At 34.9% G+C, this 26,692-nt stretch overlaps 6 protein-coding genes across 8 annotated transcripts; 3 read left to right on the forward strand and 3 right to left on the reverse strand.

Moving 5' to 3' along the window:
* Positions 1–4: 4 nt before the first annotated feature.
* On the reverse strand, positions 5–3,538 carry LOC145738503 (golgin-45). The gene is made up of 2 exons (XM_081993352.1): positions 3,207–3,538; positions 5–1,552 (listed from the first exon to the last, which is right to left on the reverse strand). The coding sequence occupies exon 2, from the start codon at positions 1,545–1,547 to the stop codon at positions 366–368; it is 1,182 nt and encodes a 393-aa protein (XP_081849478.1). The 5' UTR covers positions 1,548–1,552; positions 3,207–3,538; the 3' UTR covers positions 5–365.
* Positions 3,539–3,620: 82 nt separating this feature from the next.
* Positions 3,621–5,210, forward strand: Upf3 (UPF3 regulator of nonsense mediated mRNA decay). The gene has a single exon (XM_081993340.1). It carries the CDS (start codon positions 3,875–3,877, stop codon positions 5,087–5,089), a length of 1,215 nt encoding a protein of 404 aa, XP_081849466.1. The 5' UTR covers positions 3,621–3,874; the 3' UTR covers positions 5,090–5,210.
* On the reverse strand, positions 5,162–6,155 carry LOC145738536 (DNA repair protein XRCC2-like). The gene has a single exon (XM_081993376.1). The coding sequence runs from the start codon at positions 6,021–6,023 to the stop codon at positions 5,271–5,273; it is 753 nt and encodes a 250-aa protein (XP_081849502.1). The 5' UTR covers positions 6,024–6,155; the 3' UTR covers positions 5,162–5,270.
* Positions 6,156–6,767: 612 nt separating this feature from the next.
* LOC145738566 (cytochrome b5-like) lies at positions 6,768–10,254 on the reverse strand. Of its 2 annotated transcripts, none has more exons than XM_081993412.1 (3): positions 10,052–10,254; positions 7,323–7,531; positions 6,768–7,241 (listed from the first exon to the last, which is right to left on the reverse strand). In XM_081993412.1, the coding sequence occupies exons 1-3, from the start codon at positions 10,157–10,159 to the stop codon at positions 7,163–7,165; spliced, it is 396 nt and encodes a 131-aa protein (XP_081849538.1). In that variant the 5' UTR covers positions 10,160–10,254; the 3' UTR covers positions 6,768–7,162. The 2 variants fall into 2 exon arrangements, with proteins under 2 accessions (XP_081849538.1, XP_081849531.1); XM_081993405.1 differs by lacking the exon at positions 10,052–10,254 and adding an exon at positions 8,675–8,937.
* Positions 10,255–10,437: 183 nt separating this feature from the next.
* hfp (Poly(U)-binding-splicing factor hfp) lies at positions 10,438–22,671 on the forward strand. Of its 2 annotated transcripts, none has more exons than XM_081993288.1 (12): positions 10,438–10,707; positions 12,423–12,684; positions 13,815–13,868; positions 13,951–14,111; positions 14,171–14,217; positions 14,427–14,548; positions 16,912–17,009; positions 19,872–20,002; positions 20,054–20,215; positions 21,454–21,602; positions 21,656–22,306; positions 22,377–22,671. In XM_081993288.1, exons 1-12 carry the CDS (start codon positions 10,612–10,614, stop codon positions 22,484–22,486), a joined length of 2,043 nt encoding a protein of 680 aa, XP_081849414.1. In that variant the 5' UTR covers positions 10,438–10,611; the 3' UTR covers positions 22,487–22,671. The 2 variants fall into 2 exon arrangements, with proteins under 2 accessions (XP_081849414.1, XP_081849423.1); XM_081993297.1 differs by having other exon boundaries at positions 16,912–17,003.
* A 979-nt stretch (positions 22,672–23,650) lies between these two features.
* Positions 23,651–26,328, forward strand: LOC145738552 (glutathione S-transferase 1-like). The gene is made up of 4 exons (XM_081993377.1): positions 23,651–23,807; positions 23,861–24,015; positions 25,486–25,686; positions 25,858–26,328. Exons 2-4 carry the CDS (start codon positions 23,872–23,874, stop codon positions 26,164–26,166), a joined length of 654 nt encoding a protein of 217 aa, XP_081849503.1. The 5' UTR covers positions 23,651–23,807; positions 23,861–23,871; the 3' UTR covers positions 26,167–26,328.
* The last annotated feature ends 364 nt before the right edge of the window (positions 26,329–26,692 follow it).

A 26,692-nucleotide genomic window follows, 5' to 3' on the forward strand; every position in this document is an offset into this window, starting at 1 on the left:
TCACTCAAGTGACTGCGATTTTAATGTAGTCGATCCAAACCAGATTTAGTTTTCAGTGTTTTTTCAGCAACTTTACAAGCATCAACAAAGAAATAGTACAATATGGTGTAAAATAATAAGAGCAACATCGTTTTTTTTTTAAACAAAGATCATCCTGTACTTATTTTACTAGATTTTTGATACAAGAATCTTAGGCATCCAATATGTTTCCAGTTTTCCCAGAACATTCTTCTACATTTTTACTTAACACTAGCCATAACTAAATTTATCTGATTCTGTAAACTTCCTAGAATTCTCATTATTTTACCTAGACTGTTTGATATAAAATTGTAATGTAAATTTCTTTATTCCCCATCACAGTGTCATCAAATTTCATGAACAGCGCCTTTACAATGAGAGCAACATGGATGCAGATAAGGGTTCTGCAAGAACTTTTGGTCACCGGTTAAGGAATGAGCCGCTCCAACTAAAGCACTGCATAACTTGTCCTGTGAAGTTAAACTAACTGGGTTTTTCAACACTTTTAAAGCCAATTTTTCAGTTTGGGTATGTTTAGGGCTTTTAGGTTGTTCTGGCTTTCCTATAGAAAGTTTTAAGCTTTTCGCCACGTCCTCTGATAGTTTCACTACCCTTGAACTTAATTCGAGTAAATCCCCTTCAAAGTGATTGATTGGAGATGATCCTTGCAGCTGCGCCACAGTTAGAGACAGATTGTGCACTAGTTGTGACATCTGCTGGTGCATTTTTAAACTATCACTCAAAAGTAATTTGACTACTTCCTGGAGATCGGAGGTCCGTTTTGTTAGGGCTGATTTCCATCTGGCCAGCTCCTCAACCATCAAACTGGATGCGAGGAATTTGCTGCGCCACACTTCGCATTGTCCGCTCAACCACTCGGTTTGTTCTTGGTGAGACGTCAAGTGATTGGCTGAGTTTAGCAGCGCTCTGGCCAATGACAGTTTATCTTCAGTGAGGTGTTGCACTCTACTTTCTAAGTCTTCCCCCACGGCAGCCACCAGTAAAGTTTTCAGTTCCCCATTGACTTGAGCCTGGAACTTCAGCTGATTTTCTAAATGAGCTTTAGTCTCCTTGAGGTTTTTAATATCCGTCTCATACGCTGCTTTCTCTTTCTCCCACTGCTTTCTTGGTATAATTTCGTCTTTGTTCAAATCCGCTTTCAGCTTGTTCATTTCAACTAATCGCATCTCCGACATTTGATCCACCAATTGATGGATTTCTATATTATTCTTGTCGTTCGAAATGAATCTCACTGGCATAGGTTTCTTTTTGACCCCCATCGGTTGTACAGCCCCCTTATACGGTTCATAAGGGATGAATTTAGGCTCTTTGGGTTTCATGGAAAGATTTTTCGAGCCCACTTTTTTATCGCCACTGACGTATTTTGGCACTAGGTTGATTACCTTGTCGCCAGGTGGCACTGGGGTCATTGATTGTAATATTTCACTGTAGGGTTGTCGAATTTCGGGGGGTTGGTTGGGGGTAACTTCCATACCGTCCCCTAGTGTTCTGGCTGGCAAGTGACTCATTCTGCCTGAAAAGATGGACACCAGTCAGTTTTCAGCCATAGAGAGAGTAATCTTAAGGTATTTGAATGTATTTTGTCTTTTTACTTAACTACTATGGCATATTTACTTATAGCAATCCAGCAGAAAAGTTTTAAACTCATGATTCTCTTGTGAGATTAGAAACTCAAGTTTCTAAATATTTTTCCTGTTAGAGTCCTAGCCAGTATTAGCTTAACCCTCGGCTTAACCATTAAATAAGAATAAACTGAAAGAAGAGCTGACTGCAGAAAAAATGTCAAATCATGTGATGTGAGAACAAAAAAGCGGATTGTCAGACGATATATTGCCGCTAAAGTATCCGTCAACGTTAGACGGCAGTCACCGTGAAACAAGGCAATGTTGCTAATGTTTTACGGATGCATTTGTGTTGAAGTTCTCCCGTCAGTTGTATGGTGATAGCTGGAAACAAAACGAATTTAATGCAAATTTGACAACGTCGCAAAAAAGAGGCAATAGAGTGAAAAATGTCAGTTTGGAACATTGCAAAAATTTGATATCCTTTTAAACTGTGTTTCCTCCTTCTTCTAATGTCTTACAACAAAATGTTTAGGACAAATTCTAATCCCTTGTAGGTCAGTTAACTTCACTAGCAACAACTGATATCTGACATTGACAGAGACAAGTGACACTTTCTTTAATTCTTGTTCTTTCTGGGGCCTGTCCTCCTGTCCAGCATATTGTGTTAGACCTTTTTTCACAGCTCACACATTGAGACACCTCCCACATTCTAAATTGCTAATTATAATTTTGCTATTTCACATATCCACTCTATAGTTTTATAATTTACAGATATTGTTTGCAACACTGCAGCTGCTACTATGAACAGTATACACTTTATTCAGTATAGGTACATGCTCTGGAAGATCCAAAATTAGGAAATAGTGGGTTCTGTGTTTCATACCTATTTAAGTACTCTTTTGAGTGTTTGTAAAGGTGTTCATTTGATTGCAAATTAGTAGATAATCTTGTACAAACTTACTTTAAAATTTGTCTAGCTTACCCTAATCTAATCTAACCTAACTTAAAATTATGTTTTATCAAAAAAAATTTATTCTCAAGGTTTTTCTGGTTCCTATATGCTTTGTGATAATAGAATATATTTTGCATTTCTGAGGGAATGAGAAAAATGCTCAGAAAAATGTCATCAGAAATACAGATAATGTAATAAGTTTTGTAACTTCTTGCCCTTCTAAATTAAGGCAAAACCTGTGATTTAGGTACTCTTTTATTTTGTGGGCCTCTTTTTTGTACCTGGATGGTAAATGACCTGAAAACAAGTTTGGAAGGCAGGTAAAGTATCTTGTTCTTCTGACTAGTATAAGGCAGAAATTTTATGGGGATTATTGGAAGTTGTCGCGTTGTACTGAATGCAACAATCTTAACCTTAAGCAACCAAGATGTAAATCAGGCGACACTGAAAACTAGTCACAAACTCACTTCCTTTGTTATTCTATTATCATACCAGCTACACTGTAATCAAGGTCGCTTTTTGTGACTCTACTTGATTTTATACTTGAATGCAGCATGAATTTATATTTGTACCAGCTACTTGGTGAGATCAGCCAGTGCCAGTATACAAAATGGAAAATACAATGAACAGAAAGAAACAGATCAGCTTACCTCCAAGCTTGTTGTGATGATAATCCCACAATGGTTTTGGCACTGATTGTTGACAAGCGAAAAGTTTGTTATTTTGTTAACAATTTTATTATCTTTAACTGATAACGTTGCGATATAATCCGAGAAACTAATTGTAGGCCAGTTAAAGTTAATTGATTTGACATGAACACCGTTTACCATCGAAAAAAATGCGCGGAAGCGATTCTCTTTGCGAACACAAATAACCGATTACGCGTACTGAACATAAAACGTGTGCTCGTACTGTAGCTTGCACCCTGTGACTATTAATAAAACATCTGAAATTGTAAATTATTCAATTTTCTGTCCTACAAAGCAAAGGAAAGTAAACAAAACGTCATCCATTAAAAAAAATTGAGTGGTGACGACTGACGCTTGCATAAATGACAGCAGACAACATCGGTCACGTGACTGATCCGTCGACGATAAGCAAAAGTACACGTGGTGCTTGTGATTTTTTGCCACGCCCGCACTTAAAAGGAATTTGGAATTGATTAGGGGTTAAACGTCAGACTGTGACGTTTTTCTTTTCCACTCTGGGTGTTCTGTCACCTTCAAAACAACCAAGCTCGTTTGACTGTTTGACAGCTGATTGTTGTTTATAATTTTATTTTCAATATTGTTAAGTGTGAGAGAACAGGAATTTTAGAATGGCATTATCAGAAACCGACAAAAAACCGGAAAGGAAAGAAAAACCCTTCACTAAAGTGATAATTAGACGTTTGCCACCGTCCATGAGCAAAGAACAGTTCTTGAATCAAGTCTCTCCCATGCCGGACTACAACTACATGTACCATGTAAAAGGAGATATGAGTCTGGGTGAACACGCATTCTCCAGGGCTTATATCAACTTTGTCAATCCTCAAGACGTGTACAATTTTAAGGAGAAGTTTGACAACTATGTGTTTGTGGACAGTAAAGGCCATGAGTACACTGCAGTAGTAGAGTTTGCACCTTTCCAAAAAGTACCCAAAAAAAGGGGTAAAGGACGCATGGACCCTAAATGCAACACCATTGAAACTGATTCCTACTTTTTGGATTTCGTGGCTAACCTCAACAAACCAGTGGAACAAAATGAAAAACCCGAATACAGTTTACAGCTCAATGAACATGGAGAGGACAAGAGCAAAGATATTTCCACACCCTTACTGGAGTATATTAAAAATCGTAGGGCACAAAAACAAAAAATTCGTGAGGTGAGACGCGAAGAGCGAGAGCGACGTAAAAAAGAGTATGAGAAGCGCAAAGAAAGCGGCAAGTTTTACGACGAGAAACCACCACCCAAAAAAGGTGTTAACGCAAAAACTTCATCTAAAAGTGATTCGCCTAAAACTGAACCAAGTGACCATCATAAAAGTTCCCCAGAAAACAAACCGAAAGATCGGAAACCGGAGGAGAAAAAGGAACGGAAAGAAATCAAACCGCGATTCCCCAAAAAGGAACACGCAGAGGGTCGGGAATACATGAAGCGCGAAGATTTTCACAAACCCAACAAACACTATGAAGACCCAAAAAAGGAGGAAACCAAACCCAACACCAAGAAAATTAAGAAATACAGTGAAAGACGTGAAGAACGCAAACTTGAAGCCCAAAAGGCGGAACAAAAAAAATTGGAGCAAGCCAACAAACCTAGCTCGGAAGAGGCCGTCAAGTCTGCAATTGAAAAAGAACCAAAACCCGCAAAAAATGAGGATAAAAATAGTAATAATGGGGATAAAAAGCAGGAAAACAATGACAGAAATGAAAGACGTTTGCGAAACAAAGACAGGCCTACTATACAACTGTATAGGCCAGGGATGTTGTCCAAGAGGAAACAGACTGAAGATGACGGACCCAAAAGTAGTGAGAGTAATAAGAAAGAGTAATTAAGTATTAATTGATGGATATCCTCCAGAATAATTGTTGGTTATTTTTTTCGTACTGTAAAAAAGTGTTAAAGCAATTGCTTGTATTAAAACAATGAAAAATACAATCTTTCCAATACTCCGCCAAACTATCATCACACCACACAGAACCCAATTTTTATAAATCTAACTCTAAGAATGTTTATTCAAATTCTAGACCAACATCCACTTTAAACTTTACATCATAAACCAACTTCTTATCCAAATCATTAACTGTAGCACAAAAATTGTGTTCTGCAGCTGATAAATTTACCACATAAGTCACTTGGGGACCAGGTTTGCCTTCGCCACTGTTCAGCATCTTGCCGTACATCAAAACCACATTCAAGTCCTTAATTTTCTGAAAAAGCAGCCCAACTAAGTTGGCTGAAAATTTATCAAAGCTTAATTTAGGATTTTCCAATTTTTGGCTCCAATACTGGGACAGGCAATTGTCCAGTACCACCAAACTAGGTTTGCTGCAGTTGTTGATAACTCGTTCCAAATTGAAAAAAGTAGCTTCCAGTTGCTCGAAAGAGTAACAGTTGAGAATAACCACGCGCTTTAAACAAGATTCCACCGCACTTTTTCGCTCAACAACATTAAGTTCTCTTAGTTTACGCTCTAGAAACTTAATGAGTTTGAACAGGTTGATTTGAAAATCTGTGTTGAGTACAATCACTTCCGATTCTTTAAAACAAGAATTTAAAGTAGAAGGCAGAACAGCTCGGGCAATAAAATCAATAAAAAAGTCTGTATAGTCAATGTCTTGGGTGTAAGACACTTCAATCACCTGATTATCCAAAGGACCCCCATTTGGAAATAGTTTAGGATTGATGCCAGACAAGATATTGGTTTCTTCAGCTTTTAAACGGGAAAATAATTGCACTCCAGTTTCTATGTTGCCGATTTCCATTTAACTTTCAAAAGTTTGCTAGAAAACGACTAGACATAAACCTGAGAAGTAAATCTAAAAAATGATTGAACATTTAAAACAAAAAGGCAAAACGGTAAAGTCGCAATTTTGAAATTCTGATTTGACGTCACGTAAATTATATAAAACAGCTGATGCTGACAGATGACAGAATTAATTTCCACAAACCTTGTGGAGGACAGACTAAGTCTGTGTCAATTCAATTTAATACTACAAATTTCAATTAATAATGTTTTTTCCTTATTTAAGTAATTGTAAACATATCACTCTTTGTTACCATTTATTGCTGTATTAAAAAACATTTGTCACAACAGAAAAAAAGTTTGCAGGATTGCCAAAGTGCAGAAAAAAAAATTTGTTTTTCAAAAGAAACTCCTAATCCAGATGTTTGATTTGGATACCTTATAACCTTGCTAAAATTGCCAGCAGCCTCTAAGGTCTTAAACCTTTTATAATTGTCTAAAACAGCCCAGAAATATTTTGAGAATGGCGGTGGTCTCTTAAACCTTCTACAATTGCTTATAATTGTTCAAAGATCTCTAGAACCATATATTAATGCAAATACCTCTAAACTACTGAAAACGTGCGAAAAATGGCCAAATGCCTCTACAAGTGTCCTAGAAAAACGTTAGAACCCTCTAACTAAATTTTTAAATATTACTCTACTTCTAAATAAACGTATTTGTACCAAATTTAGTTTCTGTAAAGGTCTGAGGAAGGAAATAATATTTTGAATCACTTTATTCAGACTGCAACATTCAAAAATATACATATACTGCATTCATTTTTTGGTTCAGCCGCAAACCAATCATCAACGTCCTTATATACTTTCACAAAACAGTTAAATAATAACGTTAAAAAGGTGCTTTGCAGTCTCCTTCAGTGCCTAAATGTAGTACTTTTCTACTACATACTATAAATATTAAAATAAAAATCACTTACTCCCGACAACGTGGCGATATAATATATTATTATAAAATAATGTGAAAAATTACCTACTATTAAACTAAAACGGTAATTACAACAAAGGTGGGAGGCAAAGTCCAGACAAACCTAATTTTTAGTCCCTAATTACCCAACAGATTTTCATTAAATGCGTCCTTCTGTGCTAACAATGCAACTTATGACATGAAATAGAGACGGTAGACCACCGTTGCCACTAGTCCCAAACCTACAGGGACTATCCAGGATTTCCAAGAACTGCAATAAATAAAAACGATCAGATTAAAGCTGGCAACAATGTCTGGCTGTTAATTTAGACTTAATTATAGCCATGGTTACCTATCTGATGAAGAACTGTCAGTGCTGGGTTTCCAATCATCGTCTGTTTTCTTTTTAGGCAGTTCGGGCTTGCGCTCGGCTGCTACCAAAGTACCAACCTTGTATTTGACCATCATTTCCCGGGCATCGCTCGAATGACCGACGTCCTCAAACGCCTCAGTAGCCTCTTTGCCCGCCTGTTCGATTAAGACTTCTTCGCCACCCGGATGCTAAAAAAAAACAAAGTTTTTCTGGAGATATCAATTGATTAAAAAACACCTAATCACCCTGTAGGATTTCCAGTATATTCTGTAATATTTATTTCTAAAACGAAAATTGATATTTGAAAAATAGAGATGAGCCTAAGTTTATAAACCATCAGCTTAGATTAGAAGAGGAAATAGGCTATTTAAAAAAATGTGGTCATCCTGAACTTTACAACTGCCAGTTTAATAAAAGTTTTTCAGTTAGCATATGTAAGTTATTGAGAATTGGAGTTAAAAATCTCTCTTGGTAAAAAAATTTAACGCCCGTTATCTGGGAATCAGTAAAGTGATTCAATTAGACAGATTTATTATATATTATTGACCTATTGTGTAGATAATTTTCTAAACGATCTATATAGGATAATGTTCAGAAATTTTAACCATAACTAAATTTGTAGTTCTGTGGAGAGCTTGATTGCATGAGGATCTTTTACTGGACTTTAAAGGGGTGTCCTAGTAATAATTTCAAGGGGTTATCCCAAAATTAAATTATTATTCTACATTTCTAATGACTGTTCCGTTTATTAAGACATTTTATTTGTCCGCACATGTTCTGAACGACTACTGGACTTTATAAAGGAGTGTCCATTATTCTTTTGTGCTTGTTCTTCTTAAATACGACGCTTTTAATTTAAATTTTATAAAAACAAAACGCTTTCCTTTGTAACGATATTATTCCTGTGTAAAACTATAAATCAACAAGACTTTACCTAGTAACAATGGTTGAAAAGTAACCCAAGAAAGCACGTGGCTGTTACACGAGGATAAAAAAGAGAAAGATAAGATATTACAATTTTGTTTTCCAAGTTAAACCAGCTAAGGATATGAGTAGATTACATCACGATTACTTGCACTACACTCATTATATCGTGTCCTTGGTGCTTCAATATCAACAACAAACACTTAATGATAGAGATTTATCAATGCGGAAATAAATATAGCTTATGGGCTATATTTAATAGCTGGAAAAATTTCAGCCGTTTGTCGCAATTGCGTCAGTAAACCTGCAAAGTCACCCGATTTGAACCCTATTGTAAAACTAGTCTAATGTGAATTCAGTTCAAAGGACCTTTGACCTACAACTAATGAAATTAAAAAAACAATTACCTCGTTTAAAAAGGGAGTGACATCGTAAACGTCATTCTCAATCAGAATCCAAACGCTACTTTTTGAGTTGTGCTCTTTAATTTGAGCCTTGGTATATTCCTGAACCATTTTCTTGGTAAATTTTAGGGATTGCTTGCCGAAAACACTGTTCGCGAAGCAAACTAGTTAGGTTGACTGATCTATAAGTACTGCGGATACTACCGTGTTCAGCGTAAGATCGAAGTACCGTTCGACGTGGTTATGCGCGATCGGTCGGGTACTAATGTCGCAAATCATGCAGTCAAACTGAAAACGGTACACGCTTGTAAGCGTGATTATTGAAAGAGCAGTTTTAGGATGAAACTATTGAGATAATACAATGACTGGGCATGATTTCAATAATTTTTTTCAACACACTGATGCCAGCTAATGATAAATCAGTTTAAGTGAGAAGAAGCAAATTGCATTTAATCTCAATTATAGTTATTAAAAAATGAGTGAAAAAACTAATAGTTTCTTACTGAAAAGTCACATTGTCTGATTTCTATTTGAAGAATAATTTATGAGAAAAACCCTGTAAGTATAAAATATTTGTAAAAAAAGTAAAAGAGTGATAAATATAATTTCAACAAGGTTTAACATTACAACTTAGACCCAATTTACTCATTGGCCAATATAACTTTAATGATTACAAGGCAAATTACAAGGTTAAGTATTTACTTAGTTGACTATGTCAAGAAAAACATAATTAATGTTTAAATTTAAGATAAGTTAAATTAAGATGCTTATATGTATTTCTATTGTCTCAGATTTGATGGTTGAAAGTGTGTGAGAGAATGAGCCTCAAAATCCTACTATAAATTTGTCATTTCATACTTTTCTGGAAATATGTGCTGCAAAAGTCACCCATGTAATCTCCCTTTTCTACTAGGTCCTATTAATGTATCAGCACCTCAGTACTAATGTAGGTAGATTGTAGTATGACAAAACAAAACTGTAAAAACCTGGGCAGATTGCCCTCTTTCAATAGTTGTAAGTACCTACATAAAATCCCAGTGAAACTACTTCTCTAATATACCTGATTGTTTTATATTTTTTTAATTTTAAAAACCAATCAATTGAAAGTTACAACCTTATTTTCAACTATGAAAAGGTAATAATAAAAACCATATATCAGAGAAGAAAGTCAGATTAAACACTAATGGCTCTTGTAAAGGCTTGACCCCAAACCTTGACTGTTCTGACCTAACCAAATGGCGGATGAGTACTGTAAGAAGATAAGATAATAAACCTAAAAATATTCCGGAATAATATACAGATAAGGATCCTTATTTAAATGTAAATGGCATAGACTGGACTGGAATTAAACAGTGGCAAACATTCAGAGAACTTCCTTACCTCATTGAGGAACTCGGTCACATCATACACATCGTTGTTGATGACCAGCCACGTGCTGTTCCTGTCGTTGTGTTTCTTGATTTCCTCAAAACTCAATTCTTGAACCATTGTTAAGGTTGTTGAAATGAAATTCCTTGGCAAATTTAATAAAAATCACACTTTTTTTTCTGTAAAAGTTGTAATTAAATTAGCCTGTCAAATTAAAATCAAAAATTATTTGTCACTGCCAACTGTCAAACTAGCAATCAGCTGATCAACGTCATTACTGTATGTATATTTCTCTCTTTTTTAAGTTGCCACTGTAACGTACCAGAAAGAGATGGGTATATTTATTGGTTCATTGGAATGTCGTCTGTGACTCTGCGCGTCACTCGACTTTCGCCACCATTTTCTAGAGATTGGCCGCCATCTTTCTTCTCCTCCAAAAAGAGCGTGTTGACTGTTTGATGTGCCTGTGCTGACCTAATGGAAAATTATGTTTTCACCGTCAAGTTGCGCGTTTTAAAAAGCGAAATCTAGTTGATTCGAAGGTCGGTTTTCTTAGTTGCGTCGAGCGCAAAATGATGACTAGTTTTCAACAACAAAAATACTCCCAAATGCAGCAACAAACGACACCGCCCCTGCCGCCAATGATGCCCACTGGTCCCACTAATATGGTAATGAATGTTTTATTCCTCCTAGTTTTGGTTGGGGTGAACATTTGATATGTAATTTTTCTCACTTCTTTCCATCTAGGCTTTGATGCTGTTTTTTAAGTTGACCTCTAAATTTACTGTTTTGAGGCATCATAGATAAGTTGAAAAATATACACCATATTACCCACTATTGTTTAAGATTTCCTGGAAAATTCAGTTTTTTTATGTTGATGCATGATTACTACATTGCCCCTTTGACATAACCTATCTGAAAATCGTCCAAACTAAACAGTTCAGAATCAAAAACTGGTAAACTTATTTGTATTATCTTTATTCATTATTAGTGTAAAGCTTTTCTAGGCTCTGTTTTAATTATTTGCAGAATGTGTGAGAGGGTATAAATATTGTTAGTTACTGGTTTTGTGAATAAATCAATATATCTAAGAATAAATTTTTAACTAGTTTGCTACATGTAAACAAAATGAGATTGTCCCAGTGTCAACTGGAAGGATGATTAGCTGGAACTAGGCTTTGGATATGAAGTGACCATGTTAACTTATGTGACAGCAATAGTAGGGTGGTTGCTCTACAGATTTTTTGTGTTTTTTTATAATAGATTTGCTGTGTGAGGTGTGGGGTAAACAGTAATCGAAATTTTAAAATTATCTAGGAAACCTATGGTAAGATAAGTAGAGAGAAATTGATGAGTTAGAAAAGGATGGTGACAAACTTTGTAGATGACATGGGCCCATGAGGCAGGGTTGCCAACTCCAGAAGTTCTAGTATCCTAAAATATTTTCAAATAACCCTAGAAAACCCTAGATAGGAGATTGTGACGTTAATGACAGTAGTCATTTGACTCATTTGTAGTGCTCGGGGTGATCTGTGAGGTAAATTTAGGAACGCGCCTACAATAATGTCAAGCTAACGGGTGTTCAATCATGCATTACTTTGATGTGGTTTCGGAGGTGAATGATTAGTGTCCACAGATTATAATTGTTTTAAGAAGGTTTATGTTTATGCCCTGGTATATTTTAGATTAAAGCAAAAATAAAAGACCCTAAAAAAACCCCTAAAACATGATGAACCCTAGATTTGCCCCTAGACTCCAAATTTATCCCTAAATCTAGGGTCTAAAACCCTAAGTTTGCAACCTTGCCATGAGGTACGTGGTCACAGTGTGACTAACTATATAACTAAGTCACCTCTACTTTAGCAGACTGACCCAAGTCACTTACAAAGTTTGTGGCAATTTTTGTCCTAACTCTAACTCATTGACTTTTTTTAGTTTCTCTCTTCTTATCCTTGGTTTTCTATGTATAATTTTTAAATATCCATTATTCATGGTTATTTACACAAAGAAAAGCATTTTTTAAATCTTACTTAAACTAATGTACTTTGTCAGAAAGAAAAGCTTTTAATTATTCTTTTCTCTCTTTTAAACATGAAAAAAACTTATTGCTGTGTTTACTTTTATTACCTTTACCTTTTTTGTCATTCCACACAACACAAAAAGCTGGCATCTTTTTTGCAAGATTATTAGAGTTTTACACTTTACTTTTAAGGGGCAAAGAAAATGTTCCCATAATCATTACTCAAGTCAATCTTTTTCTAAAAATTTCGGTTTCTGTAAGTTTCTGAGGTATAATTGATGATTTACATATGAGCACTTAACCCTGACTACTGCCAGTAAAATACAGATGTAACTAGTAGTAAGAAATAATAATTGGTTGCAGCATCCAATGATGGCGCCACCAGGAATGCCAATGCCCCACATGATGCCCCCATTCGGCCAACCACCTTTACCTCCACCACCTATAGCCCAACCAATGTTAATTCCCCATCAACCACCACTACCCCCAGACCCCACTACTCCTCCACAAGCCACCTATACAGAACAAGAGGAACCGGAAGTGGAAATGGAACCCGAAATGCAGTACGACGATCCCCCCGCCCCCGGCACTGAAGAACCTCCAGAAAAAGCGCCCCGATTAGAGGGTAAGTAGGCAAAGCCATGACCCATGGGGGTCGTTTTTCTTTTATTTTTTTGGTTGACAGGGCGTCAATAACTAATTTTCTTGTCTGTCTGATTGAGATGTTCCAGAATTAAGGTGGACAGAATCAATCGATCGGCCCTACTGAGTCTGATGGAGTGCCGGTAACCATCGGTTACATGGTAGGAAACTGACGCCTCTGTTAATGCGGAGCGTACAAGGAGGCTATGTACCTTTAAATAATCCTCCTTGTATGCTCTTTGCATTTATAACAAAAATTGCCAGTGGAAGGAGAAAAACCAGTCAGTTTTGTTTGATAATTAAACATAACCTGAACACACGTCAATCTCTCTCTCTCGGTTTATAGACAAATCTACTCTTTTTTTGTGCTTACAGATTTAATCCGGCGCTTGTGGTGCTACCACCGACCTTCTGGTTTTTTCTCGTTTAATTTCAGCTGTAAAGGTTTTGTTCCCTCTGACCCCCCAGTTCAGTTTAATGCCACAAAAACCATTATTTTTGTGGAACGTTTGATTTTTTTATTATTTTTAGAGCATTGGCGGCGCTCGCGTATGTGTGTCTGCGCGTACAGTAGTGTTTTTGACACCCCCCCGAGGGTTTAATCGGAGACTGATCACGATGTAATTTCCTATATTCAGTATAATTTTAGCAGTTTTGTTTCTGTCTGATTACAAAATGAACGGCTTTTGAACACGCCCCTGATTGTATGTATTTTTTTAAGCAGTTAATTAAACATTCTATCATAGCCTTCATTTTGTAAATCTTCGCCATGAAAAATCACATTATCCAATGGAAAAACACACTAAAAACAACTTTGCCTACTTTGTTGGTCAATTATAACTTGTGTATACAGAGTATCTCAGTTAATCACTAAACAGGTTGTATTAGGTCTTAAATTGAGATATAACTGCCACACTTGAAATAACATTATTGAGTATTTTGGATGGTTTGACAGTTGATCACACAAAAGTTTGTAAATTGCAAAAGTAATTGTTTTGTTAAGCCAGTTTAAGTCTATCTACTAATAATAATGTTAGTAAATGTTTTTCCATTGGTTCTGTCACAACTTCCAATCTGGTTTTACTAGTCATTTACCAGCTCGCTTTGTTTTAGGTGACGCAGTGGATTATATTTATGACTTGGACCAGAATGGGGAGGTTGTTACAGGTGAGTTACTCTTCTTGTCACGCCTCATTTCAAAAATTCCATTTAGTGTCTGGATTCTAAGCATTTTTGCGATTGCTTTCAGGTCCTGGAGCCGTAAATAATTCGGTAGCGGGCATTTTGGGTGGGGCGTTGCCCAAAATGTCATCCGACCAAGCGGATTGGGTGGCCAAAGCGAAAAAATACGCAATGGAACAAAGCATACGTATGGTTCTCATGAAACAAACGATAGCCTATCAGCAACAGGTTTGTTTACTCAGTTTTTTTTTTATAATTTTGCTAACATTGTTGCCGTTGTTTTCCAGAAAAACAAGACGTTTCAACGTCATCAGGTCCTGGTTTTGATGTGCAGGTGAGTTAATTCTCTAAATTTTAATAATATTTATAAACAATAAATGTAAGATGATGTAAATGTACAAGTTGTGTTGAGTTGTTGAGGATCCTAAGCATTCTCCAACGATGACAGTTTTAGCTGATAAGATCTGATTTTAAATTTTTGCTTAATTAATTAAACATTAACTTGGTTCGAGTAAGTTTTACAAAGAAATAATAAATTTTCAGAGTCTATGTGGGTTCAATCAGTTTCGAACTGAAGGAGGACACTATCCGGCAATCGTTCCTGCCCTTCGGCCCCATTAAGTCAATAAACATGTCCTGGGATCCCGTCACACAAAAGCACAAAGGTAAGTTGAAGGTTAGATTAAATTAGGTTAGGAACCTTTGCACCAAACGTTTCAGACACAATTAATGGTCATATCAATGACTTGGAAAGGTTGTATAAACCAGCAAACTCTGGCCATGATGTGAAAATGAAATCTATGTGTCCTAAGAGTACAAACAGCAATTTTTCAGTTTACAAGTCATATCCTTGAACACATAGAAAACCATAAAGTAGGAATAGGTATATTTTTAGACTTATCTAAGGCTTATGATTGTGTAGATAAAGAACTATTGTTAAAAAAATTAGAACTCTATGGAGTTAGAAGTAAGGCCCTAAGATTGTTTGATTCTTACTTATCTCATAGGAAACAACAGGTTAAACTATTTAGGGACAGCAAGCCATACACATCAAATATAAAAGAAAATCAACATGGAATAGCCCAGGGCAGTATTCTGGGGCCACTACTCTTTGTAATTTACATGAATGATCTGAATTCTATAGCAAAAGAAAATGAAAAAATTGTCAACTTTGCAGATGACACAAATTTACTTGTAGGTCAAGGGGAAATCAGCACTTTAATTCAGTCTGGAAAAGATCTGTTTATTAGGACCTCTGAGTGGTTAAAAAAAAATAAATTAGCTTTAAATATGGAAAAAACAAGTGTGATTATTTTTTCAACAAAACAAGGTACATTTGAGAAACCTAATGAAATACACCTTCTCACTGACAGGATCCAATTACTAGCCAAGAACACAAAATTTTTGGGAGTGCAGATTGATGAATTTCTACATTGGTCTGATCACATAAATGTTCTGCTAGGCAGGTTAAACTCAATTTGCTATGGAATTCGAATTGTCTCCCGGTATCTGAACCTGGCGGCCCTTAAAATATTGTACTTTGCCAACTTTTAATCGATTATGAAGTATGCAATTATGTTTTGGGGTAGAAATACTTCAATACAGAATGTATTTATAATTCAAAAAAGGGCAATTAGATTAATGTTCAAAATCCATCCTTAAAAAAAATAAAATAATGACAGTTTATGCAATTTATATATATGAGTGTCATCTTTCTTAAAAAGAACCAAAACCTATTTAACATCAAAGTCAATTATACATCCAACACAAGACAAAAAGATGTAAACTGTCCAAAACATAGATTAACACTCACTGAGAAGAATGCAAAATATATGTGTATTCGCCTATTTAATAACCTACCAGACAGGCTGAAAACATTGAGGGACAAAAGTTTCAAAAAGAACTAAAAAATTTACTAATTGAATTAGAACCCTACACTATAGAGGATTATTTTGTTAAATAATGCTTATTCTCTGAAATCTGTATTTAGGGAAAAATCGCTGAAAATGTATACAGTGTGGAACAGCCAAATGGAATAAATTCGATAACCAATAAATGAGAGCGTGTTGGGAAAAACGCTTGAACACGTCGATTTGTATTTTTAGATGCGCATTTATTAAAAAAAATAAAAATTATATAGGGTGTGTCATGTGACAGTGGCCGATACCAACTTTCTTATTTTAATTACAACCCCCTGTATATTATTAGTTTTTTGGATTCTTCATAAAATTCTAGACATAATTCATGTACAATGTCCCATACCTATCTTCCACTGTTTCGGAAATATTAAGTGTTTTCAGATGTATTACAACAATTAACATTAAAAAAAGAAAATTATTTTATTTCACAAATTCGCTACATTACACTCAATACTTATTTTCACGAACATTTTGAACATCTCTTACATTGAAATTAATGTTTTTTTGTTTTTTTTACATTATTTGTGAAACGAAACAGTTGAAGATAGGTATGGGACATTGTACATGAATTATGTCTAGAATTTTCTGAAGAATCCAAAAAAATTATAATATACAGGGGGTTGTATTTAAAATAAGAAAGTTGGTATCGGCCACTGTCACATGACACACCCTATATAATTTTTATTTTTTTTAATAAATGCGCATCTAAAATTACAAATCGACGTGTCCAATCGTTTTTCCCAACACACTCTCATTTATTCGTTATCGAATTTATTCCATTTGGCTGTTCCACACTGTATAAGTATCTTTAAGTACTACATAGTTCATAGTTTACCATGACGCTATTTCCTTTGTATTAGTTGATAATGTACATTGTACTCTATCCTAATCACAATTCGAAATAAAGACTGTTATTATTATTATTATTATTATTAAGAGTATATTGTTGATATTTTTATAAAACGCCCCAAAGAAAAATATCTTATTTACCTCTCATATATAGTTCAAAGGTTCAGAGTTGGATTATAGCATAACTAAGTACCTAATTTGTTTGTGTAAATAGTATCTTCACATGAAATATTAATTAACAAATACAATTTTTTTTCCAGGTTTTGCTTTTGTGGAGTACGAAATCCCAGAGGCGGCGCAATTAGCGCTGGAACAGATGAATGGGGTGATGATCGGAGGGCGGAACATCAAGGTAAATGTTCGTGTTCAGTTTTTTCTCTTTCCTTATTAGTTCGTAGGTTAGGGGCGTTTCTGATCGGCGCCGGTCTCTCTGCGGACCGTTTTGAAAATGCGTCGTTCAGGGGCGCCATTCACTTTTTCTTTCATTTTTTTACACTTTCGATTACGTTTGGCGGGAAAATCTATTTTGTTTCTCTTTAAAATAATGAATTCAACAGAATTGATATTTATCTCAACACAAGTGGTTTATCCTATCCAGCAAATTGAACCAAATTTTATTAAAAGATGGAATTTTTGTCTTGATTTTCCTTTCAAATGTAATCTAATTAGTTTACATTTTTGCCTCAGTTAAGATATATGGGGGTAATAAGTTTAATTAGTAAGAGCTATGTTTTTCTCATAAAACCTGACTAGTAAAATTATTATATTTACTTTGAAAGTAAGAAATAAGCTTTGCAATAAACTAGCTTTAAAAATACGAATTTTTAACACAAATCAAACAAGCAACATTTTTTATTTTGTTTTTCATATTAGTCATTTAGCTTTAACAGTTTTATTCCTATCTGAAAATTAATAAAATGTATATAACAACTATTTAAACAATGCAAATATGAAGAAAGATACAAATTCCATATTCCATGGTCTTTACTCCTGAAAGATTAACAGATTTTTGTTGATATTCCAAGAATGCTGTCTCATTGTTTGCTCCGCTGAACCCTTTATATGGAAATAATTTACAAAGTAATTCGGTCGTAATTAAACTTAATATTTAGTGATATTATGTTTTCTAATACAAAACCAACTGAGATAAGGCATAATTTATGTTTGCAGCATAAAGTAGTAATTTCACAAGATGAAAAAAACCGTAGCATCCCAGCAAAAGTTCGATATCAATGGAGACTCTGAATTAGACTTTTTTAGAAGGTTTTTGTGCCAGTTTAAAAATTATGCCACTCTGGAACCTCATTATTAAAGTCACATTTTTTTGGTTTTCTGAAGCGTGTTAACGACGTATTTGATAAAAACTAAAGATTACCAAACATAACCAAAATAAAGATTTTGCGTTCGAACGGTTGCTTGTTTATCAGCATACTTTGAACTATCCTTTTAAAAAGGAAAGGGCTGGATTTACTGGCTCCTCGTCTTCCTAGTGAGACTGAAATTATTGTTCTGTACGGTTGACGATTACTTACTATCATCTAATAAGAATTGAATTTGGCATGTTCTTGAACTTTAATGCTTCCAGGAGACAGGACTAATAAAATACCTACTAAAAAACATACAAAATTTCTGGTTGAACTGAACTGAATCACTGCCTAATGCCATGTCATTTGTACATATTTTTTATATAAGCTGTTTCTGGAAATCTATATCACAGGCAAATCTGGAAATATGTTCTCTGACTACTGAACAGCCTATATCCATTACACATTACACATTTAAACATATTGGCTTTTGTTGAAGAATTCACTATTACGCCCTTTCAAATTAGTTCTAAATATTGCCATGCATGTATTTGGCTATAGCTTGAAACTTTATATTTTTCAACAACTGTAGGCAAAAATGTAAATGCTATCTAGTTAGTAGGTACTTTTAAAGATAATAGAGCAAAACCTTTAGTTTTTCTCTTAATTATGTTTTTAATTAATGCAGAGGATCGTTTGGGCAATGGCGTTTTGACTTTTGCGCTAAAATCTGCTTAAAAAATAAACCTTCCAAACCTTGTGGGGCGTAATGGGTAATTTCTTGACATAATCCTTTTTTCCCAGCAAAGCTTCACTGATTTTTTTAACCATTCTCTGAATTTTGGGTTTGTTCTGTTTAAACTTGCAGCTTTAAAAGCTTCTTTTGTCACTTCTACATAACGTTAACAATAAAAATGTCACATAACCAAGTTATATAACAATTATTATATTTTTAGCCGTTTGAAATTATCAGTTTGTATTTGAACACAACAACCCGGATCTTTTGACAGTTATTATTATATCAGTTTGAAGGTCTTAAAACTCTTTTGTTCTCCTACATAAGGTGAATAGTAAAAATCGTTTTAATGAATATGTGACAGTGTTTCGTAAATTTAATCTTATTATCTATCTAGATTCTTAAATATTTAGGGTAGTCTTTTAATTCAGTAATTTTACCCCTCTGCTATTATGGTAGGAAAATTAAAGATGTATGTTCTGTGATTAAAAAGTAAAAGTTGATTAATACGTTTAATAAAAAATGTGTTAAGTAAAATATAATGCATTGTAACATCAAGAGTATTTCAGGCTTTTTGTTTTTTTCACACACAAAATAATACTAATGGGGTCGTCTACTATAGCGGAATTTAAGGGTCCAAATATTAAAATTTTAAAATACATGCGAGTTACTAGGTCTTACATTTCAATATTACATCCCTAGTAATTTCACAAAAAGCTTAAAGAGAAAGTTAAAATGAGCCGGGCACGATCCTCTGTGACATAGTGAAAGCCCCTTCAATTTCATAACGTACGTGGAAGTGTTAAGTCAAGCAAATTACTCATTTCACCGTTTTCGGCGTCTCTCGTAAAAATGATTTTATTGGGGCAGCTCCGACAACTTTTTGAACAACACAACGCTGAAACGGCGCTTTTTCCCGCAAAAGATAACTTCCTAAACACAATTCACTAGAAAGTAAACATTATACATAACCTTCAATTAATGACGAGCCCTAGTGACGATTCTCTCTGCTTAGGTTAAGTAACGTCAGTGTTTGCAGTCGTTCACCATATTCACGTCACCTGTTTCGCTCGTTAAATGAGACTTTTTGAAACTGTATTAGACTGAAATTTAGAAGTTAATAAACTGTCGAGTTGACGTGAGTATGGTCCCCTAATGGGCGGTTTCTTTTCGATTACAGGTGGTCGGTCGGCCCAGCAACATGCCTCAAGCGCAAGCGGTTATTGACGAAATCCAAGAGGAGGCCAAACAGTACAATCGTATTTATGTCGCCTCTATTCATCCCGATCTCAACGAAGAGGACATCAAAAGGTACGTGTTTGTGCTCAGTGTTTGCTTTGTAATGTATCGGTTACTTTCTAGCGTGTTTGAGGCGTTTGGTCCTATCGTTTATTGTAAGTTGGCTCAGGGCTCGACCGGTAACAAGCACAAAGGCTACGGTTTCATTGAGTACGAAACTGCCCAGGCCGCAAATGAAGCGATCGCCAGCATGAACTTGTTTGATTTGGGCGGCCAGTATTTGAGGTTAGTTTTTCTACCAAAAATATTGCCAAATAATATGCACATGAAAAGAAAATTCTACTGCTTCAGTTATTTGTTTGAATTGGTTTATTAGCGAGGGGTGTGACACTTCAATAATATTTGGGTCACTCACCAAATAATATTAATAATATGCAATAATCTTACTAATCTTGATAATACGATATAATCCAATAATATAGTACATAATGCAATAATATTAATAATAATCTGAATAATACGAATAATACCCCATAATATAAATAATGCAGCATAATCTTGATAATACCACATAATCCAATAATATAGTAAATAATCTGAATAATACGAATAATACGGCATAATATGAAAAATCATAAAGCGGTGGGAATTGTTGGTTATTAAGAATAAATATAAACATTTTAAACCAACTAAACCAACTGAAGATTGAAAAGTGTAGAAATAATTATGCAGGTATGTTTTTTTGCTTGGTTATTAAAAGGAGCTTTTTGCTCGGCTTGTGACAATAATAAACTGATAAATTTTTTTATTTTATTTATTTATTCCCTAAGTATTTTGCCAAAATGTATTTATCGTCTTTAAATTAATAATTTATGCAATTACATATTAAATTACTAGCGGGTGATTAAATAAGAAATAACATGGGCAGTATTGAGGAAATTGAAACTGATACATGTTCGAAACAAAAATGAAATAAAAAAATATGACCATAAAAACCTCCATTAAAACACATTCAAAATATTGAAGTGATTGGTTCGCACATCTACGTGAAACCAGTAATAAACTCGGATTTTGTTATGACAGCTTTATTTACTGATACCATTTTTGTATTCTAAATTATAATCTAAACAATTTTTAACTTACTCGTTTGCGCTTAAACTTTTGCGCTTTTGCAATAATATTGCATCATTAATATAATATGTAATAATCCAAGCAGTAAAGAATAATCCTTAATAATACGCTAATCAAGCAATAATACGTATAATATCAGTATTATTTCGAATAATACAATAATACTGACATAATATCAATAATATTGAATAATCCATAATAATCCTTATATTACCATATAATATCAATATTATTTGGAATAATACAATAATACGGGTATAATACCAATATTATCAATAATATCGCATAATATTGAATAATCTATGATAATCCTCGTATTATATAATATGGGCCCAAATTTAAGAGAGTGTCACATCCCTCGTTTATTAGACTAGTTTCTAACGTTTTTTTAGAGTGGGGCGAGCAATTACACCGCCAAACGCCCTATTAGGTCCGTCTACAGGTTCAAATGCTCTTCCCACGGCAGCAGCTGTTGCAGCAGCGGCAGCAACCGCCAAAATCCAAGCTATGGACGCAGTGGCAAGCAACGTTGCCGCTTTGGGTGAGTTAAACTGGCGTTACTATGTAGAAAATATTGCAACACACGAATTTCAGCTCCAAGTTTATCAAAAATCGCAGCGCAACCAGCTGCGGCGTTACCTCTCCTCGCTCCTACAACCTCGACGAAACCCACCTCACTCTCTAAACTGCCAAAAGTGACAGCAGCCGTAGGGCCTCCGGGCGTCGTTACTCCTACTGTGGTGGTCCCTCCCCCAGGCGTTGCCATACCTCAGAAATTAGCTAATAACGTGATCCAACCGGCCATAGTACCAGTCGCGGCAGTAACTACGGCCGCAATGGTTGCGACGCCGACCAGTACGGCGCGTAGTACGGCCGCCCATCAGCAGGAAGCGATGAAACGAGCGGCCGAAGCGCAACTGAAGCAACAGGAAGAGTTACAGAAAAAGTTGCTCGATCAGAACGAACCGCAAACGTTGCAGCAACAGGAAAACATGTCGATCAAAGGGCAGAACGCGCGACATTTTGTTATGCAAAAATTGATGCGTAAAGTGGATTCGCGCGTTGTTGTGTTGCGCAACATGGTCGGTCCTGAAGATGTCGATGAGATGTTACAGGACGAAATCCAGGAGGAGTGTAGTAAATACGGCCAAGTTGAACGGGTAATCATTTACAACGAGCGACAAAGCGAGGACGATGAAAATGACGTTATCGTCAAAATTTTCGTGGAGTTTTTCGAGAGTTTTGGTAAGTTTAGGTGTGACGTTGTCTTACAGATTTGACTTTAATTTTTGTTTTTTCTTTTTATTGCAATTAGAAGCAGAAAAGGCAAGGGACGCGCTTAGTGGTCGATATTTCGGTGGTCGATTAGTGCAGGCGGCACTTTACGATCAAACTTTATTTGAACACAGTGATTTTTCAGGTTGAAAGTGTTTTTAATTCTGTGAGTGGGCAATTCAGTGACGAGCGTATTGTGATTTTTGATGTGAGCGCGGAAACTTTGTGTAAATAAGTGCTTTTTCCGTAACAAACTCTGTAAAATGGTAAATGGCCTACGCGCGCCACTTTTGACCTTTGTACTAATAAATGAACTTGTTGCTTTTTTAAGTAAACTAATTTGAGATTTAATGTTCCTTTTACTTTCTAATTGGTGATAATTTATGAAGGTAATTTCTAAACTTAACCCATTTTTTGTATAGTAAATATTTCGATTAAGAGTTAAGACTGATGACAAGTAAAAATAAGCTTTTGTTTTCAATTTTCATGTTCTATTTAGGAGGATTAAGGATAAAGACACAATTTTTTCTATTTTTGAGAATACTTTTGATACTTTTATTTTAACGAAGCATTTTTTCAGCAAACTGGTCTTCTATTTTTATGCAGACAGCTTAAAAAGTATAGGTAAGGCCTCTGGTCGTACTTTATCTTCGTTTTAATTTCAGTTTAACTTTCAGCAATTAAATTGTTATGGTGTAAGATATAAAAAGTCACCTAGTACAGACTGCGTTTTATAACATTTTTGGTAACTTCTATAATTTTAGTAGAACTAATCCTTCTCCAGAAATTGTCGTTTTTCCAATTTAAGAAGGCTTTCACTAAAAATTAAAAAAAAAATACTTTACTAAACTAACCTGAGAAAAACATCTTTCTGTTATCGTTAGTCGAGTACAAAAGTTTGTTTAGTACGTTAACATATGCATGATGATGAATTCAGTGGTTTTTATTTATATTCGAAAATACTAAGCTAATATGGTTTTTGTAATTACTTTGTGGGTGTCATAAAATTTAAGCAGGCATGAATCTTTTATTAAATAACCGCAAGCAAAAATAAACAAATTAAATATGGATTGACCAAATATTAATGCCTATACACATTGGCATATACTACATTTGTCTGATTAAAAATAAACTAAAATAAGAAAATTTTCCAGGTGTTTAGGCAGGTACGCTTTTTAATTTTGTCAGAAAATTTCAAAGTTTTTCTGAGAATTCTTCTGCTGGCTCATATCTTTTAGGTCATCGCCAAATTAATAAAGGAAGTTGTCGTGATAATCTTGGGTTAAACCCATGACTTTATCATAGTATTTTAATGTATTTCCGTTCGATTAGTAAAATTCAACGCGAAATGTGACTCGCTCTCTAATCGACTTCCCACTTATAAAAATGAGAGTTTTCCCCACTTTGGTTAATTGAAGTGCGTGTGCCGACCAGTCAAGGTTTCCGTTTTGTTGTGTAAAAGAAAAAACAGGTTGTTTCAATTGGTTGCTAGCCGTTTAGTTGATTATATCGTGTCGATTTTAGTCCGCGGAAGTATGACGAGGCCAAAATTGTATTATGCCCAAGTGAGCCCTGCCGCCCGGTCCACCCTTTTGACCGTTGCCGCCCTAGGATTGGACGTGGAACGGATACCTGTCAATCTGATGGCTGGTGAACATTTAACACCCCAATTTCTTAAGGTATGTTATTGGTTGATTTTTGCGTATATGTCACATACAAAAATCCTCAAAAATGTAACATAAGAGATAGTGGTGGTTAATTAAAAAAAATAACAAAATTTTTGTGTTTCTGCCCAGTTCTCTACTTATTTACGCCACTGAAAGACCTAGCTGTTTTAACTACTCCAGCAATTAAAGCATTTAAATTAATTTTAGTTATTAAAATAAACACCATCTGTAGAATCGAGGCCGAAAAACAATACTATCTACAGCCAGTGACGAGATAATAATACCCGCGTCACTGGCAACTATAATGACTGACAATAACAGTATATCCAAAAAACTATATTTTGACACCCTGTAGATTATAGCAAGCAAAGTGTTCGCAAACCTTTATTTTTATAAAAGAGCTTTTGTTAACCAAATTAACAAATATGTATCAAAAGTAAACTGCTCCGGATACACCCTCTCTGGTATAGCAAAACACTAATCATTTTAGAAGGTATATGATTGGTGTGTCAAGGTTGCGCGTTTCATTCAAGGTTGAGAAATGTTGAAGAACAAAGTAGTTTAACAGATTTTAAGCGTCAAGGTTGCTTCCTATATTACATTTTTAAACCAATTATTACTAATTTGAAAAAATACAGAGGGTGTCGTATTATAAAGACTGATGTTAGGAATATATATTTTCAAGATGTAGGCATTTCCGATTATACCTATAACGTAGATATCAACTTCCTTATTTTAAATAAAAGCACCCTGTGTATATTGTTTCTTTTATGGATTCCAGGACAAATTTCATGTATATGTCATGTACACCTATCTGCATCCGTTTCTGAATTATTTATAAACATTTGTAATTTTTGCATATCAGAAAACGTTTTTTTCTTAGTTTTTGTGTGTTGGAAACAAGGTTGATTTTAAGGGTCATATATTAATAATCATTGCTTGAAACTTAAGGCAGCCATAATACTTATTATTTTTACTCCTTGAGGCTAACTTAAGTTTCAAGGAATTATTATTACTAGGACCCTAAGATGGATTGTAAAAAATTACAGTTTAGTAGTCAAAAATTAGCCTCAAAAAATGAATTCTAGGAAAGTGCAAAAAGTCATGTTTTTTAAATCGAACAGCTGTATGTCAAACTTATTTTTACACACACTGTATATGTATATAATAAAGAGATATTATTATAGCCTCTACACTACATAGTGTTATACATCAGTTATTAAACAAACTAAGCAGTGATAATAATTAAAAGCAATTATTAGTCTTGATTTATCATCGGATAAATAAAATCAACAAGTCATTGCAAATCATTCCGCTACATGTCACTCTTAACATGCATATTAATGATCGCTTTATGTATAATTGCTTTTTTCTGTTTAGAGCAATGTTGAGTTTGTTTTGCGCTCATCTCTCCAGTCCATCAATCAATACGATTTATATGCAGAATGGACCAAATTGACAATAAATTACTGTGTATTGCAGAAAAATCCACTGCATACGGTGCCCACACTCGAAGATGGCGACTTTTATCTATTTGACAGTCACGCCATTAACTCCTACCTGGTGTCCAAATATGGCAAAACCGATTCGCTCTACCCTAAAGACTTGCAGAAACGCGCCATTGTAGATCAGCGCCTCCATTTCGACTCTGGAATTTTGTTTCCTCGTATAGGAGCTATTGTTGTAAGTTTGTCTAACAGGATGTTAGAAATATTCAAAGAACACTATAATCCTAAAATGTCATAGATACTAGCTGAAGGTTTATAAGATGTAGGATTCGAGCTATGCAAAATTGCTAAAATTATAAAATACAAGTACTGAAACACCCTGTATATAATAGTACTCATTTTCTAGGGAGCTTTACTACGGGGTGGCGCTAAAACGATCGAGAAAGACAAGGCAGACCTAGTGGTGCAAGCTTATCAGTCCCTGGAAGTATTACTGGAGGGCAAAGACTTTGTCGCTGGCAACGAAGTCACAATAGCCGACTTTAGCTTGGTCGCCACCGTATCCAGCGGTAATTCGGCGATTGTTCCAGTGGCCGCCAACACTTACCCCAGAATAAGTGCCTGGTTGTCCAGGATGCAACAGTTGCCTTACTACAAGGAAAATCAAATCGGCGTCGACCAGTTTAAAGGCATGATCCAGAGCAAACTCGCCTAAACGTGTTATTTACAACATCTCTGATAATCTCCAGTACAAAGTCAAGAAGAAAAGCTCCGTACAGTTTCTCACAAATATTGTATTAACCAAATAAAATATTTAAATTTACGGACAGTACCACATCCTACATTTAATTTGTTTAAAATAGATTTTTCCAAAATGTTTAAGGTTTTTGTTTTAATATAGTCATTCCTACCACTCTTTGATCCTCATTAGCACCAGCGTATTTTAAACCAAGTTTAATTGAGTCTGTTTATTGCCTCCTTGCCTAAAAGGCTTTTTATCAAATTATTTAAATTTTCTTTGTTAAATCAATAATAGAAAAAATAGTTAGGTAAATTTGGTTCTGAATGTGACAGAACAAGTGAAATAAGTCACAGTCTAAACACTATGATCTATAGTTTATTAATTGATAAAAGAAAATTTAGAAAAAAACCTTTTTTTTGCTAATGTTTGTTCCTCTTCCAGTTTTGCTTTTCAGTTCACTGACCCTAAAACGATTGGATGACGCGTTAATGAATTTTGA

This window comes from Ips typographus, linkage group LG1 (genome assembly GCF_016097725.1).
Source record: "Ips typographus isolate SLU linkage group LG1, UJ_Ityp_2.0, whole genome shotgun sequence".
Taxonomy (NCBI): domain Eukaryota; kingdom Metazoa; phylum Arthropoda; class Insecta; order Coleoptera; family Curculionidae; genus Ips; species Ips typographus.